The sequence below is a fragment of the Hylobates moloch genome, unplaced genomic scaffold (assembly GCF_009828535.3).
Source record: "Hylobates moloch isolate HMO894 unplaced genomic scaffold, HMol_V3 SCAFFOLD_19, whole genome shotgun sequence".
Classification (NCBI taxonomy): domain Eukaryota; kingdom Metazoa; phylum Chordata; class Mammalia; order Primates; family Hylobatidae; genus Hylobates; species Hylobates moloch.
In genome coordinates this window covers 28,035,457-28,056,271 of record NW_026652294.1, presented here as the reverse complement: position 1 = coordinate 28,056,271, position 20,815 = coordinate 28,035,457, and the positions used below count along the sequence as shown (strand labels likewise).

The following is a 20,815-nucleotide window of genomic DNA, read 5'->3' as shown; positions in this document are numbered from 1 at the left end:
CGAGGAAACCACGGCTCGCTGGTGCCTCGGTAGGCAAGTCTCACGGGGACATGGCCACGCCCACTGTCCACGTCTGTGGCTGCTTCTGTGCTACAACAGCAGAGAAGTTGTGAAAAAGTCCATATGGCCCGCAAGCCTGAAAATATTTACTATCTAGCCCTTTACAGAAAACGTCTGCCAATCCTCACTCGAAAAACCTTCCTCAGTCCTAGCAGCAGCCCCTCGAGGCGAGGATTGGGAACTCGGCTCCCCCAAGGATGCACAGGTAAGCAATGAACTAGGGCAGAAACGCCCTCCATCCAAGCCCAGGACGCCGCAGAGAACATGGACCCACCAGGGCTTCCGTGAAATACTCAAATAAACTTTTTCCTTAAAGGTTGACCCAGATCTGTTTGGTGACCAGTAGGCAATTCAGAACCTCCATGTAGAAAAGTGTCCTGGCCGGCTGGGCGCGGTGGCTCACGCTTGTAATCCCAGCACTTTGGGAGGCCAAGGCGGGTGGATCACGAGGTCAGGAGATCGAGACCACGGTGAAACCTCATCTCTACTAAAAATACAAAAAATGTCCCAACTACTCGGAGAGGCTGAGGCAGGAGAATGGCGTAAACCCGGGAGGCGGAGCTTGCAGTGAGCCGAGACTGTGCCACAGCACTCCAGCCTGGGTGACAGAGGGAGACTCCGTCTCAAAAAAAAAAAAAAAAAAAAGTGTTCTGGCCACAGATTCTCACACTCCAGTCCCTCCACAGCACCTGCCCTTGGGCGTGAAGTGGGAGGACGCGCCCTCAGCAGGAGTCCACCCTGAGTGTGGTATGAGGCAGCTCTGACCCTCAGGAGAGGAGGCAAATGGTAGAGGAATGACCAGATCCGAATCCCGGGAAGACAAGCACCATCTTTCATCCCCTGCAATTTACAGCCAGCCCTGCGTGAGGAGCGCGGGCAGTGATGATTAAAGATACACTTTGGGATATGAGTGGTAGAAGTGCAACGATTAAAATTCAAGTGGCCTTTTGGATATCACTAGAAAGGAATTTAATAAATGCCTTAAGCCAAATGAAGTCATCTTGCAATACTCACCTGGCAAAAATAAATGTTTCCTTTTCTTAGAAAAAAAGCATCAAATCACTAGGGGATAGGAAATGTAAAGTGTGATGTTCACCCGTTCACTAGGGAGTCCCCTCCCCACCTGCACAGGATGTGTGTGAGGAACCATTCTAAAGCAGCGTAAGTAACTGTTTCAGGTGTACCCGCGGCCCTGAAGGCAGCCGAGGGTCTCCAACGAGAGGTGGCCTTCACCAAACTGGAACTGGAAACTCCCAGGCCCAGGAGGCCGGCTTCGCTGCTGCTCACTCACCGTACTCAGAGCCCTGAATGTTCCCCAAGAGGAAGAAGTCACTGGGATTTAGAGAAAAGAACCTGGCTTTGCATGTCCTGTCAGAACCTGTTGTTCTTTTTCATTCCACGGCCTACCCCAGCTGCTCTTCTGCTGCTGAGTCATGCCCCGCACGGGGTAACCTCGCACAGGGCCCCCCATCAAGTCAGCCGCCGCCCTGCATCCTCACCTCCCCAGCAGCCCCATGCACCCAGGGATCGCCCACTGTGGGATCGCCCTCCCCAGGTTCCACCCACCCCCATCCGAGCTTCCCTCTCCCCATCAGAGCCACACTCCTCAGACTTACCGATGCCCTCTGACCCCACTTGCTCGACAACCCCCTCATCCTGGCTGAATTCACCCCCACGCACCGGCTCTCAGCCATCGATGACCACTGCTGACACAGGGTTTGGATCTGTGTCCCCACCAAATCTCATGTCAAATTGTAATCCCCAATGTTGGAGGTGGTGATGAGATCAGGAGGTCAGACTCTCCTGAGTGGTTTACCACCACCCTTCTCCACGACATTCTCATGCTAGTGAGTGAGCTCTCCTGAGATCAGGTTGTTTAAAAGTCTGGGCACCGACCGGGCGCGGTGGCTCACGCCTGTAATCCCAGCACTTTGGGAGGCCGAGGCGGGTGGATCACAAGGTCAGGAGATCGAGACCATCCTGGCTAACAGGTGAAACCTCGTCTCTACTAAAAATACAAAAAAATTAGCCGGGCGTGGTGGCGGGCGCCTGTAGTCCCAGCTACTCGGGAGGCTGAGGCGGGAGAATGGCATGAACCCGGGAGGCAGAGCTTGCAGTGAGCCGAGACTGCACCACTGCACCCCAGCCTGGGTGGGTCCCAAAAAAAAAAAAAAAAGTCTGTGGCACCTCCCCCACGCCTTGCTCCTGCTCCAGCCGTGGAAGACACGCCTGCTTCCTCTTCACCTTCTGCCATGATTTTAAGTTTCCTGAGGCCTCCTCAGAAGCCGAGCAGATGCCAGCACCATACCTCCTCTACAGCCTCTTTGGAACCATGTGCCAATTAAACCTCTTTTCTTTGCAAATGACCCAGCCCCAGGTATTTCTTTTTTTTTTTTTTTTTTTTTTTTTTTGAGACGCACGCATCCACGAGGGAGCACACGACCCTTGGGGGAGCAGGGCCATTCTCTTCCATCTGGGCTATCTCTGCATCACTGGCTCCTCTTCCAAGCCTTTTGTCACCCTCATGACAATGCCCCTCATTCATTTTTATGTACTATCTAGTTCAGGGCCTGGGACGGTGTAGGTGCTTATAAACAACCTTTTATTGACACGTGTCCCAAGAGGATTTTAAGCTCCCTTGTAAGGGGTTAAAGAGTAACTAAAACCTGTAATGGCTCAGCTAATAAACACCCCAGTTTAGGGGAGAATAATCACCCGATTGCTTTCCTATGATTACTATGTATTTTCATTGCCAAAAGATGCAATACAATTTCATGGTTACTTGGCCCTGTAAAATAGAAATACCCCCGATTCTTAAGATATGAAGAGGTTTATAACCAGGGTACTGGCAGTTCAAGAATGAGTCCCTGGTACAAATGAGTCAATTCATGACAAAATTTAATTTCAAGAAAATTAACTCAATAAAGATGCCACAATTGTGCTTAAAGTTTAGTACCTATTAGGAGTTTTAGGGAGGTGGTGCAGAACCATGGGCAAGCCGATCCATTTTCTGGCTCCTCAAAAATGCGATTGACTTAACACCTAATTTATTCGTAATGGGGACAGTATCACAAGGAACTCTGTGTTTAATGAGGGAGGTCTGGGTCTCAGACAGCCTAACCAATCACAAAAATGGAGTGCATTCGCAATTTACAGGATATTAAGTTTTGTTTCCTGTCATATTACAGAGAGCCGATCAACAGCACTAGACTGACAGCTACTTTAACCAAACAGCCCAAGGTAAGGCTTTATGTCCCAGCAAATGCTGGTGGCCAGAAATTCTGTAGCTGCCAAACACTTCGAAGGGCAAAACGCAAGTCGCGGACACGAACAACAGTCTGCTGACTGGTGATAATTTCCGTAGTGAGATCATTAGACCAGACAAGCGGCACAAAGGAAAAGCAAAGTCAGAATACAGGACTTCAGAGTCACGAAACACTCACACCCACCAAGGGGCACACTGACCAGCAACCAGTGTCAGGAACAATGCTTTGGGGCATCATTCTAGATGACTCACACGAAAACAGGCTCAGAATAAGAGACTGGAGAGCATGCAGGCCCGGCAGGCACCCTGTCCTGTGGGAAGAATGCATGCAGCCTGAGGCCCTATGGGGAGCAACTGGTCAGAAAGACCCCCAGGCCCTCCCTAGCTGCTCTGGGTCGCCCAGCCTTCCCCACTTCCACGGGCAAGGCACCAATGTTGGGACCCAACGCAGTGCCTGGGACCTATGCAGCCTTAGAAAAAGCCTCCTGCCTAGAGCTCCCCTTTTCAGAAACACCCGTCCCCCAGCATCAGCCTCCAACGGCAGCTGCCCCCCTGCAAATCCCGAACACGCAGCCCATGAAGGGCTGTGCTCACTGTGGTAGAAAGCCTGGCTCTTGAGGTGTCGGGATGAAAACCAGCCATACGCTTCTTTCTTTAGCACTCTGCAGAGATTTGATTCCTAATCCCACATAATGGTGCCTGCTATTTGTAACTGATGATGAAAGGCTGGCGCGTAAACCCCCCCACAGCACCGCCTCCGCTTCAGCAAACATCTCAAACAAAATGAAAAGGTGCTAGAGTAAGTGATGGGACACTCAAGGGAACAGAGGTTGCGTGTTCCAGAAAACTCAACCTCCTGAAGAACTGAATTTCATCAGAATTGGTGAAGAGCAGAAAATTTCATACCACACTGAATCTGTGATTTTTTAAAAAATCTTTATTATACGTAACTCAAAATATAGACAAGGTGTGAGTCCCAAGCGTGAGTTTTTTGGCAGAAGTAGCTCAAACTCACAGCAGTCACCGGCATCCCTTGCATCCTCCTAGTACACTGCTCAGAATGTAACTTCCCAGCGAGCTCAAGGCTGCTGTCACCACGCAGGCAGAATGAAACGCAGCCACAAAGAGAACGGCCTGAAGTTCTTTTCCCTGTTTTACATCTCCTCAGATAAAAAGCATGCCAGTAGTATACTCTTTTATTTTTATTTATTTATTTTTTGAGACGGAGTCTCGCTCTGCCGCCCAGGCTGGAGTGCAGTGGTGCAAGCTTGGGTCCCTGCACCCTCCGCCTCCCGGGTTCAAGCAATTCTCATGCCTCAGCCTCTGAGTAGCTAAGAATACAGGTGTGTGCCACCACACTTGGCTAATTTTTTGTGTTTTTAGTAGAGACAGGGTTTTGCCATGTTGCCCATGATTGGTCTCGAACTCCTGAGCTCAGGCAATCCACCCACCTCGGCCTCCCAAAGTGCTAGGATTACAGGCGTGAGCCACTGCGCCCGGCCAGGAGTATACTTTTTAAAGACCGCATTTCAATGGAGAGAGTGGTCTGAAGGCAAAATCGAATGCAGCACACAGGCCCAGGGCACAAGGTGACAGGAAACGGCCCGGGCTCCTGGCACCCCCATGGCGGAGGGCGCGAAGGAGAGCTCACCTGGTAGGTGTCCCACAGGCGGATGGTGCAACGCAGGGGCACCTCCCTCATCAGCAGGTTGTTCATCCAGCGGAAGGCAAACTGCAGGTATCTCACTTCGTGTTGGTCCAGGTGCCGGTGTACTTGCTCTGCACAAAACAAACACAGGCCCCAAGGCTGTCAGGGGAGCCCGCTGGAGGCACTGGCAGCCAGGTCACTTGTGCCCCCAAGGCCCTGCACCCGCCTCAGAACCCCACTCCAACAGGGAATCCCAAGTAACAACCCCTAAGGAGCAAAGAACTGATTCTATTAACGAGAGACTACAGCTCTCCCTTCCTACAGGAAAGCGAAAGATGGTGGTGCTGCTGATGTGATGATTGTAATCACGGCCACGTTTGGGCGCTTCACGCCCTAACACCTAGGAAGATGGGGGGCTTGAGTCGACACCCACACCGTGGGGCTCCAGACAGGCACTCTTTCCCCGCCCCACAGAAGCTCCACAGACCCACACTGGTGTCCCCGGAGGGGCTCAGAGAGAGGAGATGAGCTTGCCACCTCCTCAAGAGGGGCCCAATCTTGTCCAGGGAACGCTCCACCTATACCTGGACCCAACTGTTGAGCAGGCAAGTGGGACAGAAGGCCTGCAGGCCAGGTGGAGGACACCCCTCGATTCCAGGATGGGGACACCCCAAAGACAGCTGGGCCTCTGGAAAGAGCCAGGCTTTACCAAGCGTCATTCCCAGAAGCACACACTCACACCAGCCACACGCGCTCCCCTCTCATCAAGCTGTGGTGGGCAGCAGCTTTGCAGCCTCAGCTCCGACCCTGTGCTCCCTGCCTCACCCCCTGCTGAGTCCTGGCGGTGTCACTCCTGGAGGCAAAATCCCAGCGATCATGGTGCCTATGCTCCTCTTTCCAACATTCTGCCCATGAGGTCCTACGCTAAAGGGCCTAGAAGAATGGGTGGTTTTATAAAAACAAATAATCATTACTAATTATTGCCCAATTGAGCCGGACAGTGGATCCTTGGTTTTTAACACGCAGGTGCACCTGAGGGCTGCTGAGAGCCTTCTTTCTGAAGCTCACTTCCTTACCCTGCTTCCAAGTTACACCTCCCTTCTCTCCATGCTTACCTAACCCTGGCTTGCCCTGAGAAGTGACCCTGAAACACTTCACAGGGATCTCCATTCCCTCAAAGAAAGTTCTAGAAATGGCAAATAAACAAATACCAGAGAAAAGCTAGTGTTCTGTTTACTGGTTTGTTTTACTCAAGTCCCTGGTAACTTGCAATATTTCAGCAACAAGCGAGAAGCAGGGGGAAGCGGAACAGGAGGGTCCATCCTGCAATGCCCTCCACCTGACGGACCAGGAGCTCTGCCAAGACGTGCGAGCGCCGGCCTGGACTTCAGGGCTGTGGGACCGGGGCTGCCCTCATCTAAGGACAGGGGCTGGCTTCCAAGCAGGCTCCACTAAGCTGGCCCTGGAAAAGCATGGGCAGCTCTGGTCCCATGATAGGACCCTGCTGTGGCGGGAGGTGGTCCCTTCACTGTCTCTGCCCTCACTGTCGCCCTCCTCCCCTAAACCACTGCTGTCCTCAGCTGACCAGAGCAAACATGCTGGGGCGGGGCTCCTGTAGGGCTGGGTGCGAGGGGACGCCTGCAGGATGAGGCCCTGGTTCACACTGTGGGGTAGATGCAGCAATACATGCTCCATTCCAACACGACAGTGAATAATTAATTGTGGAAACTGCAGAACTAGGGGGAGCAGAACAGCAAAGGCTCCCCTCTGAGCCCCAGGGGCCAGCTTGGGAGGAAGTCACCAGGGAGGCTGGACGGCCTTGCCTACGACCCACAGAAATGCCCTCCAGGAGGCTGCCTGGACCCAGAGGCACCCACACACCCACCACCGTGCGCTGCCTCTGCAGTAACAAACTTGAGCACCAAGGGCTCCAGGCCTGCAGAGAACAGGTACAAGCAGGCCAGGCAGGCCCCAGAGGCAGGTGGGGGTGGGGGTCCCCGGCAGCAGAGCAGCCTGCACGGTGGCTCCTCCAGATGGCATCTGTTCACTTCAGATACTCAGTTGCTACAGCAGGGGGTTGGTCAGCTTTTTGCTTTATGAAGAGGTCTGGCGCACACCACACACACGGCCACTGATGCCCACACTTCTTCATTAGCAAGCCCACCTGTCTCCCCTGCCCCCATGAGAGCTTCAGAGGTGGAACATTTGGGTGGATGAGTGGCTGGGAATGCTGGTGCCTCATGACTCAGCAAGCCTGATGCATCAGTGCCAGAGTCGGTTGCAAGCAAAGAGAGTCACACGCGAGCAGCAAGGACAGTTTACTCTGAGCGACTGAAAATGTTATTTGTGTATTAAAACCAAAATCAATGCATAATACGCCATAAAGTCAATTATCGTCATGAGTTGTTAGGATAAAATTGCAATTTCAATGAAATTTCATCTTTGCACTGGGCCTGTTCGAGCTCCATTGTCCAAAGTCCCCAGCACGTAGGCCAGGGATTGCCTCCCCTGCCTTGGGGCACTTCTGAAAGGTGTTGGCCTAGAAATATTTGAGGAGCCAGGCCCAGAGACAGCTGGGGGACAGGGAACACACGGGCCCGCTTGCGGAGCAAGGAGAGCCTGAAGCCAGGGTGCAGTGGGCTTGGCAGTGACCTCAGGGATTCCCAAACGGGGCTGGACAACATCGTGTCTTCATCTTCCTCCCCCTCCTCCTCTTCATCCTCATCACCACGGGAGCTGTTAAATACAGATTCTCATCTCGACTCTCTCAATCAGGCTCTTCCAGGTGGGATGTCAGAGACTCTCAAGAAGATGCTGACGTGCCAGTGACATCTCTGCACTGGGAACGCCTCAGAGGGCAGGTCACACAAGGACGCGGCACCACACAGGCTCACAGAGACAGGAAGGACAGGTCCCAGTGGCTCAAGCAGGACACCCGCTCCAGGAGCTCCACGCCAGGGGAGGGGAGGGCTGCAGTGCAGGTCCAGAGGTAGCGCCGGCGTGTTGTTCACTTAGCAGCTTCCTTCTAATCCACTGGTGCTTTGTTAAAGACATTGATTTTTAAAATAAAACTAATTTCACTACCAAGAAATGGTTCCCACAGTCTCTTATAAGTAAAGGGCAGAGTGGCAAGTGGAGAGAACAAAATGGTGCTGCCGGGGGGCCCCTGAGGCCGCAGCCCGCGTAGAATTTAATCTCACGGCTGCTCATCCCTCAGGGGACAGAGAGACCAAAGGGGGTGCCAGGAGGTGTCTCACAAATGGCCCACAGATGAGAGTGGAGCCATTCTTCCCACAAATGGCCCACAGATGAAGAGACACTGGCCCCCAGAATGAAGTTAGAGTGCCTAAGAAAGGCACCAGACCCCCACTCCCTCCTCGGCCTTCACCGCTGCCCTCCCCTGCAATGCCATGCCTCCTGCGGCGGCACCAGGTGACCAACAACACCCACGCCACCACGCAGGCTTCCCCACGCCCCGGGCTCACCCTCATGGCAGCCTTCCACCAGGGCACCTGTCTTTGCCCAGTGCGAGGCTACCCAGACGTCAAAACTCCTAGATGCTTCCAGAAACACCCCACACCGTGAGCCTTCCCCTCTTCTTGGTTCTATACACACCTCTATGGAAGCATTTATCACGAAAGGGGCATAAGTTCTCAGGGCGCCTGCCCACCCTGGGGTGTGAGCTGGTCAGGTGTGGGTCCAGGTCTCTGTCGCCTGAGTTTCCCCGGCCCCCAGTACACACAACTGAGCATCCATGAGTGTCTGTCAGGTGACTGTGATGAACGAATGAGTACAGACAGCAAACAGGTAGCTGAAAGACAGATACATTCCCAGCCTGGCCATCCTCCTCCTCTACTTCTATTTCTCAACACAGCAATAGCGAGGAGTTTTCCAGCCACATCCTAGAACATGGCATTCTTTTCAAATAACTTACAGAATCATTTCGAACCTGAAGTTAATCGCAGTTACAAAACTAAACTGAGAGAAGTTCTACGAAGCCCTGAGGGGGCTCCACCATCCAGGCCTGACCTCTGTCCGTGCCCCTTGGAGGACGAAGTCCACCCAAGCTGCTACCAGACTCTGCTGCCCCCAGCGCACTGACATGTGGAATTCAAGTCTGATAAACACTTAAAACCAGCTGTTTAGAAAATGACTCCAATTTACTCAACAAGGCTCTTTTGCACAGAAAAAAGAAGAATGAGCTTCCATGAAGGAGCAGTTGGCTACTTGGGGAAGAGCAGCCAGCACGACAGCGACAGCTCCGGAGGAAAATCACTGCCTGAAACAGAGTGCCTGAGGAAGGAGGGGCCACACAGGGCGGCCTGGGACGGCAGTGTGAAAGGAACGCTCCAGGGCAGGTGCCTGGCCTGACAGGTGGCACCTGGTTTCACTGGCCACTCCCAGCCCACAGCTCTGCGTGGACATCTGGGCTGCAGCAAGTGGGTGCCGCCTTGCACTGGCTGAATGAAGCTCTGCCGTGGAGATGAGCTGAAGTCAGTAGCCTGGGGCCTCCTGGGACACACGGCCACACTGCGCATCCCTGTCTGGCCACTACTGCTCTGAAGGTTCTCCGAATGCTGCCAGGGCAGGGCCTCAATGTACCAGGGCAGCAGTGGGACAGTCACAGGCTAATCATCAGGACATGAGTGCTGTGCCCACATTTTACACAGGAGGCTTCAGGCGAGCTTTAGACAGGGCTACAGAGCCTGGGCGTTCTTCCCTTTGGGTGTGTGTTGCAGCCACTCCCTCTCTCCTCTCGCTCCAGGCACGAACGCAGTGAGAACCAAGCCCAGTGTATGATGAGGCCTCTCAACCAAGCACTCACAGGGCCAGGCCCTGGACTCGCCTGGGGGACCCGGTGTGGGTGGGACTTGCCACAGGGTCTTATCCTCTGGACTGTGACTTCCTCGAGGGCAGGGACTTTGTCCGGAAACAGAGACTGGGACCAAGGCAGGCCATGGCCCACCACACATGTGATGTGTGCGGGGCACACATTTGTTAACCGGGCAGCCTGGCGCCCAGGGCGGCCTCTGCCATGGATGAGGATGAGGTGACTGCTGGGGAAGGTGCGCACCGCAGACTCAAACGCAGAAGAGGAGCCGTGGCTCACCGGCTGGTCCGTGACCTGCCTAGAGCAACAGCAGCCCACCTGTGCCCGGGCTCGGCATGTCCCCACCTGGCGAAACAGACAACTCTACCACGGGCCTGGGAGGCAGGTGACATCTTCTGACACAAACTGGCAAGAAACAGACTTGAAAATGTAAACACATATTAAGATTTCTGGAACACCTGTCATTGTGGTAACTAAACAGAGTACAAATTAACCCTTCCTGCCCCACTTGCAGGGACTTAGGGGCAGAAAGCACAGAGGCCACCAAGCCCTCAGCCCCTCCCTGAGGGATGCTGACTTCAGGAAGAGGAGCCCGTTCCAGCCAGAGTGCAACGGCCAGCTGACCTGCACCCAACTCCCACTGCACAGCTCCTGAAGGGGGGCACACACCTCACACCCTGACCCTGGGGACCCTGGCCCCTCACCTGTGAGGTGAGGCAGGTGAGGGGACCTGTCCAAAGGTGCACGCAAGGAGGCAGGTGAGCCAAGATGGGCCTGAGGATTGGCCCCCCTCTGTCCCCTTGAAACGACCCCACACCACCAGAGCTGAGCATGGACCCACCCTTGCGTCTCTGGGCACCTGCGCCCTGGGCAGAGCCACCCACCCTCCTCAGGGCAAAGCCCAGTACATCTGCAAGAGCACCCGGTCACCAGGAACTAACCAGAAAACCGGACACAGTGTTAACCTCACAAGGACACAGGCAAGGCCGTTCTAGGGCGAGAGGCTCCTCGTTCATTGGTTCCTTAAGGAAAGATTGACCAGGGGCCTCCACTTCCCAGGGTTGCCTCTGAAAGCAAAGCTACAGGGAAGACAAGGCCTGTTTCTGCCCGCCGGGGGCTCAGCAGCCTGTAGGAAACAGACAAGGCAATCCAGCCTTCAGGCTCCAAGCTGTGCACTGCACCCGAATTACAAGCTCTCTGTGTCCTGAGTGCCTGGCTTTCTGCCTGACATAGGACCTTGAACTCCTGAAAGGAGCGAAAAGGCAAAACCCACGCCCACCCAGAGGTGATGGCAGGCACAGCACGAGACCACAGTGGCCACAGCAAGGGACTGCAAGGCTAGCGCTCCGCCTGGTCACCCAACACAGCCTGGCTAAGCCGGCTTGATTCTGGAGCCCATGGGACATCCATCCAGAAGGCACCGGGGAGTGTCCTTCTTCACACGGAAGTGGTCACTTAGCACGATTCCGTGGCTTCTCTGGCAGCAGGCCATGAAGGGTGCGGGCGCGGCCAGCCAGGGCCTCACACCCCCGGACGTGCAACCCCAGTGAGAAAGCCTCCTCCCGTCTGGGCACGGTGAAGGATGGGCTGCTAAACTCCAGGCATTACTTCCAGTTTATACACATCAAAGCTGCAAATGTACACGTCGAAAGGATTCATTTTTCTTATTTTATAAGTAATTGCGAGCAGATGCTCTTTCACTGATAAAGGTAATTTGGTTGGCAATAATTCTGAATTTGAAATTTCCATTTCACTGGAAATAAGAGTATACATACAATGAATGAGCAGGCAGGTGTAATTATTGTCATATTTCAGGCTGAAAAGGTTTTTTCATAAAGCCCTTATGTGGCAGGGCAAGGCAGTGTTATTGCTGTAAAGTCACCAGGAAGAGATGTGTCACATTGGCAAGCTGGAGAAACAGCCACAATATTTGTTGAACACTTTTCTCAGCACTTTAAACAGCAGATCCACAGACCGAAAATTCTGCTGAAACATCTTGTCTTCTTGATTAAAATAAAAATAAATTATGCAAACACATTGTGTCCCAGGATTTATGCTAAAAAGGAAAAAACATGTATCCCATTGACTTGGCATAAAAAACATACTGTTTATGCAGGACCAGACACTACTCAGATTTATCGCCCGAAGAGCAGCATAACGGCTCACACTTAGACACCTGACAAAGAAAACCTTTCAACCCCCCGCACAAAGCCGAGAACAGACACAAATACATCACGCTTTGGCTGGGACAGCCATGAATAGGCTTTGATTCTGGGGGAAGATTTCAATTCTCCAATCAGTTAAAAAGATAAAAAAGAACAAAAGCAAGAGCCACTGACAGTGAGCAGGGCCCCTCCGTACCAAGAGGCCCCCCACTCTGAGCCCACCTCCTTTCTCATTTGCATGGGTTGGTTTATGTCGCTGACAGCTAGAAAAGCCAGGTCCCCAACAAGCAGGGTCCAGTCACGCTCACCAGCCAGAACACCAAGAGCCACTCACTGCCAAGGGTGGGCAGAAGGTGGGAAGGGTTGAGACCAAGGACGAGCAGCAGCCCCGGCCCAGGCCACTCTGGGGGAAGCAGTCTGGGGCTGATGGCTCAAGACAGAGCCCTGTGGCCGCTCACCAAGGCCTCCGATGGGACAGTGTGCCTGAACTGGAAGGGAACAGGGGAGAGAGATGGGGCTCAAGGAAGAGCAGCAGAATCATGGACCCACAACGCCACTTTCCCGGCACGGGACACTCACTGGCGAATCCCTGCAGGCAAACAGGCAGGGCTCCCGCCATCCCCGCCCCAGAACGGCAGCCAGCAGCCTTGGCCAAAATCCAGGCTGCTGGCAGGTCTTTTCCTTCAGGCAGCAGCCGAGTCTGGGCTGGACACCAGAGAGCACATTAAGGCCTCCGGTTGTAGAGTCAGGTGAGTCTGGGTATAGGGAAGGGAGGGAAGAAGAGGGAGCTTCGGCACTGAGCTTCATCAGACGCCCTATGTAATGAACCACAATAGAAACCCCGGTCACCAAGCTCTGAGGGGCTTTCTTGTTGGCGAACACATGGCTATGGCAGGAGAGTTAGCGCCCTGGCCCCACTGGGAGGAGTATGGAAGTGCTGTGTCCCTGGGCCCCATGGGGAGCGGTATGGAAGTGTTGTGTCCCCGGGCCCCATGGGGAGGGGTATGGAAGCGCTGTGTCCCTGGGCCCCACTGCCCACTGGGAGGGGTACGGACGTGCTGTGTCCCTGGGCCCCATGGGGAGGGGTATGGAAGCGCTGTGTCCCCGGGCCCCATGGGGAGGGGTATGGAAGCGCTGTGTCCCCAGGCCCCATGGGGAGGGGTATGGAAGCTTTGCATCCCCAGGACTCTTGCAGATTTCGTCCCATGATTCTCCACATTTGGCTGGTCCCCCTAACCTGTACATAAAACTGGAATCATAATCACTGGCTTTCTTGAGTCCCATGAGCCATTCTAATGAATAATCCAACCTGAGCAAGTCATGGACACCACTGAATTTACAGCCAGCTGGGCAGAGGTGCAGGTGGCCTGGGGACCACTGAGGTGCAGCTGGCGTCTGAAGTGAGGGTGCTCTTGTTAAGGACTGAGCCTTTAGCTCATAGAGTCTGACACCAACTCTGAGACGTTAGCGTCAGGATCGTGCGGTGGTGTCCCACATTTGGGGACAAACAGAATGCTCCCACCACCACTAAATGGCCCTGAAGGCTGAGATCCAAGCAGACTGCAAGGCAGAGGCCAAACTGCAAACACATTCCCTCAAGATAACTTCTCCACCGTTCATTTAATGTCAAGGTCGTGCCACACAACTGCTGTCTTCTCACACGCTCAACACAAGGGTGGGGCTGAAGACAGGTCAGACCCAAGACACAGCTAAGTATGCACAGGCAGGCAAGACGGAAGACGTCACACCAGATTCATTCCTGGGCCGTGAGGACAGGGACCGAGGGACAGGAACGCGACCACTCACTCTCAGAATCTCAGCAAACATGAGCGCAGAATGAAATAAAACCTCCTGGCAGGTTGTAAAGAAATGGTGTTTATCTGACACCACAGCACGCAATCTTTTCATCTCTAGAGAGGTATTGAGGTCTATTTTTTTTGACAGTAACATAATCTAAAATACAACTTCTTCTAGAGCTACATGGAACTGAAGCAACGAGGTATTAAATCATTTTCACTTCACAGATGTGCTCGTGAGCTACTCAGCAAACCCCTCCAAAACAGGGTCATTTTCATATGAGAAGGCAACAACAAATCTGATTTACTTCCTTTAAAAATGCAGATGACAGAGCCACTTCCCTGGGTGCCTGAAGCTCCAGGGGCCCAGACTGTGCTCCATGGCCAGGGAACCCGCAGTTCAAAGCTGCCCAGGGAAGAGAAGTGGGCTGGACAAGACAGGGAGAGTCCAGAAGGCAGGCCTGGCCCCAGGCTCGGTCGCAACCCGCACTTCTGGTAGCCTCGCCCGGTCTTTAGCTTGTCTTTTTATTATATTAATAGTATCATCTGAAGAACAGATTCTAATTTTGGTAAAGTCCAATTTATGTGTCCAAATTGTCTTTAATGTCTGAGGGTTTGGCCATTATTCCAAGAAATCTTGCTTGCCTAGCTTAAGGTCACACAAAGACGCTCTGTGTTTCCCTGCAGAAGTTTTATAACCTTAGGTTTCAAACATAGGTCTCTGAGTTAACTTCACTTAGAAGACTAGTCTCCCACCCAACCAGGCTAAGCCATGAGGATTCAAAGGCATAAGAATGACACAGTGGACTTTGGGGACTCAGGGGAAAAGGGAAGGGGGTGAGGGATAAAAGACCACAAACTGGGTTCAATATATACTGCTCGGGAGATGGGTACACCAAAATCTCACCAATCACCACTAAAGAACTTACTCATGTCACCAAATACCACCTGTTCCCCCAAAACCTATAGAAATAAAAAGTTAAAAAACCATAAATTTAAAAAACAAAACGAAACATAGGTCTCTGATTCATTTTGAGGTAACTTTTTAACATGGCACAAAATATGAATTCAAACTCCTTCCTCTGATGTGAATTTCCAATTGGAACTTCTTCATTTGCTCACATATATAATGATTATATGCATAACAAATATATGCTTTGCCACTGAATTTCTTTTGTACCTTTTCGGAAATAATTGCACATATGCACAGTTTCATTTCTCGGCACTCTCTTCTATTCCATTGATCTCTTTGTCTATCTCAATGGCAACAACCTGCTGTCTTGATTACTGAAGCTTTATAATTCTTGAAATCAGCTAATGTGAACAAAAAAACAAAGAAAAATGTGAACAAAGTCTTTCAACTTTGTTCATCTTTTTCTGTGTTGTTTTAGCCATTCTAGGGAGTTTGTATTTCCATACGAATTTCAAAATCAGCTTGTCAATTTCTATAGAAGAGCATGTGGGATCTTGATTGCAATTGAGTAGAATGTATGATCACTTTGGTGAGAGGTGACATTTAATACTCTTGAGTCTTCTAATCTGTGAACATGATTAGGTCATCTTTAATTTCTCTCAGCATTGTTTTGTAGTTTTCAGTGTGCAGGCCTATTACATATTTTATCATAGTGTTTTTCCTAAACATTTCACATTTTTATGCTATTATAAATTGTATTGCTCATTCAATTTCAATTTCTCATTTCTCACTCTTAATATACAAAACCAAAATTTATTTTTGTATGTAGATCTTGCACCCTGAACCCTTGCTAAACTCTTATTCTTTCTAGTAGCTTTTTTGTAAATGCCATCAGACTTTCAAAAAAGATGCTCATGTTGTCTGCAAAAGCAGAGAGTTTTACTTCTTCCTTTTTGGTCTGGATGCCACTTACGTTTGTATGTATGTACGAATAAATGAATGTACGTTTTTGTCTTTCTGCCACCAGAATCTCCAGTATACATACCGGACAGAAGTGGAAAGAAGAACACTGTCCCAGGTTTCTGATTTGGGGGGAAAGCTTTCCACTGACACCCTCCCTTTCCTATTATGTCAGCTATGGTTTAAACATCGAACATGCTCTTTATCCAGCTTCAAAAGTTCCTTTCTATTCTTGTTTACTGAGAGTTTTCATTGGGAGTGGATATTGGATTGTGTCAAATGCTTTTTCTGCATATATAGACGTGATTTTTATCGGTTTGTTCTTCTTTTTAAGTATGTTCATAATAATGAATTACATTCACTGAAAATCAACCTCACATTCTAGGATAAACCCTACATCATCGGGATGTGTATTGTTGGATTTGATTTACTAAAATCTGTTCAGGATCCTTACATTTATGTTCATGATGGATGCCCGTCTGCACTTCTCTACAACACTGTATGTTTCCCTCTAAGCACGGCCATCTTCTCACACACTCAGTACTATGTGTTTCCCTCTAAGCACGGCCATCTTCTCACACACTCAGTACTATGTGTTTCCCTCTAAGCACAGCCTCTTCTCATGCTCAGTACTGTACGTTTCCCTCTAAGCACAGCCTCTTCTCACACACTCAGTACTATATGTTTCCCTGTAAATACAGCCTCTTCTCACACGCTCAATACTATACGTTGCCCTCTAAGTACTGCTTAGTGCTACAGGTTTCTCTCTAAGGAAAGTACTATACGTTTCTAAGTACTGCTCTTTTGCATCCCACAAACTTTGAAGTGTTGGATTTTATTGTCATTCACTTCAAAATACCTTCTCATTTCCCTTTTGTTCCTTCTATGATCCATGGGTTGCTTAAAAGTGTGTTAATTCATTTAGAAATATTTGAGGATTTCCCAGGTATCTTGCTAATGATTGCTAATTTAATTCCATTGTGGTCAGAGAACACAAGAAATACTTCATATTTCTTGAAGCCCTTAAGATTTATTGAAACTTTAATGCCCCAAAATATGGTCTATCTTGGTAAATGTTCCATGTGCAAAATTAAAAAGAATGTACGCTCTTGGAATTTTCCACAAAAATCAATTAAGTCAAGTTTGTTGACAGTGTTTTCAAGCTTCTTATATCCCGACTTTCTACTTGTTCTATCACTTACTGAAAAGAGGAGATCCTTCTGTGACCGTGTCTCTGTCCATTTCTTGTTGCATTTTTATCTGATTTTGCTGTATATTTTGATACAGTTTTATTAGATGCATAAACACTTAAAATTATGTCCAATTGATTAACTAGCCCACTCTATCATATGAAATGATCCTCTCGATACTTGATAATATTCTCTATTCTGAAATCTTCTGTTTGCCATTAATACAGACATTACCGTTTTCTTTAGATTGGTGTTAGCATGAAATATCTTTTCCCACCATTTTACTTTTAAACTATTTGCGTCTTCATATTTGTGGGCTTTTTTCTTTTTTTTCTTTTGAGACACGGGACAGGGTGTTGCTCTTTCACCCAGGCTGCAGCGTGATCACGGCTCACTGCAGCCTTGACTCCCTGGGCCCGAGCAATCCTCCCACCTCAGCCTCCCGTGTGGCTAGGCCCACAGGCACACGTCTGCCACTACACTATGCCCAGCTAATTTTTTTTAAGAGACGGGGTTTCGCTATGTTGCCCAGGCTGGTCCCAAACTCCCAGGCTCAAGTAATCCTCCTGCGTCAGTCTCCCAAAGTGCTGGGACTATGGGTTTGAGCTACCATGCCCTAAAGTATGGAAACGATATTCAGCTTAGTACCTGAAAGGAACCCCTGCAGAGCTTTGGTTCTCTCGGAGTTGCTTTCTCCTCTCCCACCCTCAGCCCGAAGAACCCTTGTGTGAAGGACACAGTTGGGTGTTGATTTTAATCCAATCTGACAAGATCTGCCTTTTAATTGAAGTGTCTAGATCATTTGCATTGAACACACCTACTGACATGGCTGAGTTAGAACCTGTCATACTACTATTAGTGTGGCCCAACTGTCCCATCTGTTCTTTGTTCCACTTTTCCTTCTTTTGGCCTTCTTTTATATTAATTGAGTATTTTATATCATCTACTTTGTCTCCTGTGTTAGCTTATTAGCCATAGCTCTGTCTGGTTATGTTAGTGGTGACTGTAAGGCTGATGGTCTGTGTCCTTGCCTTACCACAGTTTCCCTCCAGATACAGTTACCGGGCTTCCCAGGCAGCACGGCGTGAGGGCCTCACCACGATGTCCTTCCACCTCTCCCTGCCGGCGCCTGAGCTCCTGCCATCTTCACCACACTGCGGCGTGTGTTAGAAAACCCACGGGACACTGTTATTGTTTCTGCTTTAACCATCTGGTTGTTTCTGAAGATATTTCACTAACAAGAAAAAGCGTTTCAATGCATTCCTAGAGTTGCCACTTTGAGCACTCCTCAATCTTTGTGCAGGCCCACAGGGTCATTTAGGACCATATTCCTTCCACCCGCAAGTTTACCTATTGCTTTTCATGCAGGTATCCCGGTCTCCTGGTGACGAATTCCTTTAGCTTTTATATGTCTGAAACAGCACGTATTTCACCTCCATTTCTGAAAGATACTTTTGCTGGTTAATGGGTTTCTCTGGTTTGCTGTTTTTGAATAGTCCAAATAGGCTGCTCCCTTGTCTCCGGACTTGATGCTTCCAATGAGACTGCTGTTGTCACGCTTACCTCTGTAATGCAGGGTGTCTCGTCTCCTCTGGACACTTCTGATGTTTTCTTTATATTAGTAGTTCTGGGCGATTGGATTATGATGTGCCTTGGTCTGGTTTTCTTCATGTTTTCTGCTCGGTTGGCATTCATTCACATTCTCAATTCTACAGGTTTATAGCTTCCATACAATTTTTTTTTAACTGAGTATTATTTCTTCCAATATTTTTTCTGTTTCCTCCCTTTAGGGGACCACAGATTACACGTATATAAAGCTACTTAAATTGTCCCACAGTTCACTGACTCTGTTCATTTTTTTTCTCTTTCATTTTGAATAGTTTCTATTGCTGTGTTGGCAGGTTCATGAATCTTTTCTTGTACAAAGTCTAATCTGCTGATAATCCCACACAGTATGCTTTTCATTTAAGACATGGTATTTCCTCTCTGTAAGTTCAATGTGGATCATTTTTATATCTTCCATGTCTCTACTTCCATGTCTTTATCTATTTCTCCAGATTTTTAACATATGAAATACAGTTATAATACCTGCTTTAATGACTCTGCCTAACTAATGAGTCTAACATCTGTGCCATTTCTGGGTCAGTTCTGATTGACTTTTGTTCTCATTATCTGCAATCTTTTCCATTTCTGTGCATGCCTGACAATGCCTTTGAAAGCTAGATATTGTGACTTTTACCTTGTTGGGCACCTGGTATTTTTGTATTCCTACAAATATCTTTGAATTTTTGCTGGGATGCAATTAAGTCATTTGGGAACAGATTAATTGTGTGGGATCCTGTTTTTAAGCTTTGGGACCAGGGTAGTATTTAGTTTAGGTTTCTATACTACCACTACTGAGAGAAAACCCTTCTAGGTTCCCTACCTGATGCTGGGGACTTCTAAAGGTTTCCGTTCTGGCTTTGGAGAACAGACACCATTTCCACCCTGTAAGGGCTCCGAGGCTTGTTCGCTCTCATCATTTCAAGCGGTTCTTCCCCAACCTCACATCCGTGTATTGATCAGTATTCAGCTTAACGCCTGAAAGGAACCCATGCAGAACTTTGGTGTTTTTGTTGTGGTGGTGGTTGTTGTTGTTGTTGTTGTTGTTGTTGTTGTTGTTGTTGTTGTTTTTGAGACGAAGCCTCGCTCTGTCGCCAGAACGTTGGTTCTCTCAGAGTCGCTTTCTCCTCTCCCAGCCTCAGCCCTAAGAACCCCAGATGCCGTGGCTTCCCCAGACTCCCTGCTCTGTCTAAACTCAGGGAGACCCGCAGGCACCTCCCCACACCATGCTCCAGAGACTCCCTCCAGGCAATGCGTTCGGGCAATCACGGAGCTTACCCTGTACTTTTCCTCCCTCCCACGGATGGCCCGGCTGCCTTATGTCCCGTATCTTAAAAACCATTGTTTCACATATTTTTTTCCAGCTTTTGGTTGATTCAAGCAGCAGAGTGAGTCGGCTCCCTGAAGACATGAATGAGAGCACTGGGTGTACAGGCTGCCACCAAACCTGAAGGCGTCTTTGTTTGGAGATCATTAACATCAACGTTGACCGGAAACAGGAAAAATGTCCAACATTTGGTGCTCATTTCTCCGAGCTAGTTTAAATGTACTGTGGGGCTGTGATTTTTTATTAATCCTGATTGTATTCTTTTCTCTATTTGAGGGAAAATGCCCTGCTCGCAGAGGGGAAGGGGTGGGGGGACCCTTCTGAGACCCTCACTGTAAGCTACTCAGCCCTGTCTACACCTGCCACAACCAGCAGCACCTGCCAGCAGTGGGTGGGGTGGCAAGCGGGCGGCAGTTCCTGACCCAGGAATGTCAGAGCTGCATCGAAGTGAGAGGAGCAGGCCCTGAACCCCAGCACTGGAGCAGGAGGGAGACAGGGACTCTGTGGGATTATTTGTCCTTTGTTCATTTTATTAGTTTTCTGTTGCTCTGTAACCAATTACCACAAACTTAGCAGCTTAAAACAACATATATTTATGAGTCTGTATGGGTCACAGTCTCTATGGGCCCAGGAGGCAGGTGGGGTTCTGCTAGGTTCCCTGCTCAGGGCTCCAGGCAACAGGTGGGGTTCTGCAAGGTTCCCTGCTCAGAGCTCCAGGCACAGGTGAGATTCTGCTAGGTTCCCTGCTCAGGGCTCCAGGCCAGGTAGGGTTCTGCCAGGTTCCCTGCTCAGGGCTCCAGGCAACAGGTGGGGTTCTGCTAGGTTCCCTGCTCAGGGCTCCAGGCTACAGGTGGGGTTCTGCTAGGTTCCCTGCTCAGGGCTTCACAAAGTTGCCGTCAGGCCTGCCTCCTCATTGGGAGGCCTGACTGGGGAAGAACCTGTGTCCTGGTTCATTCAAGTTGCAAGCAGGATTCACTCCCTGGCAGCTACAGGACTGAGTGTCCCACTCAGGGCCAGCTATGGGCTGGAGGCTGCCTACAAGCCCCTGCTGTGGACTT

General features: G+C 50.0%; 1 protein-coding gene across 1 annotated transcript in view; it reads right to left on the bottom strand.

Annotated features, from left to right (window-relative positions):
- TBC1D22A (TBC1 domain family member 22A) overlaps nucleotides 1–20,815 on the bottom strand; it is a 399,512-nt gene that overhangs the window by 125,771 nt on the left and 252,926 nt on the right. Inside the window, exons 12-13 of the mRNA XM_032139761.2 lie at nucleotides 15,517–15,528; nucleotides 4,977–5,104 (exon numbers count right to left, since the gene is read on the bottom strand). Of these exons, the coding sequence (XP_031995652.1) occupies nucleotides 4,977–5,104; nucleotides 15,517–15,528 (140 nt within the window). The remainder of the gene's footprint in view (nucleotides 1–4,976; nucleotides 5,105–15,516; nucleotides 15,529–20,815) is intronic.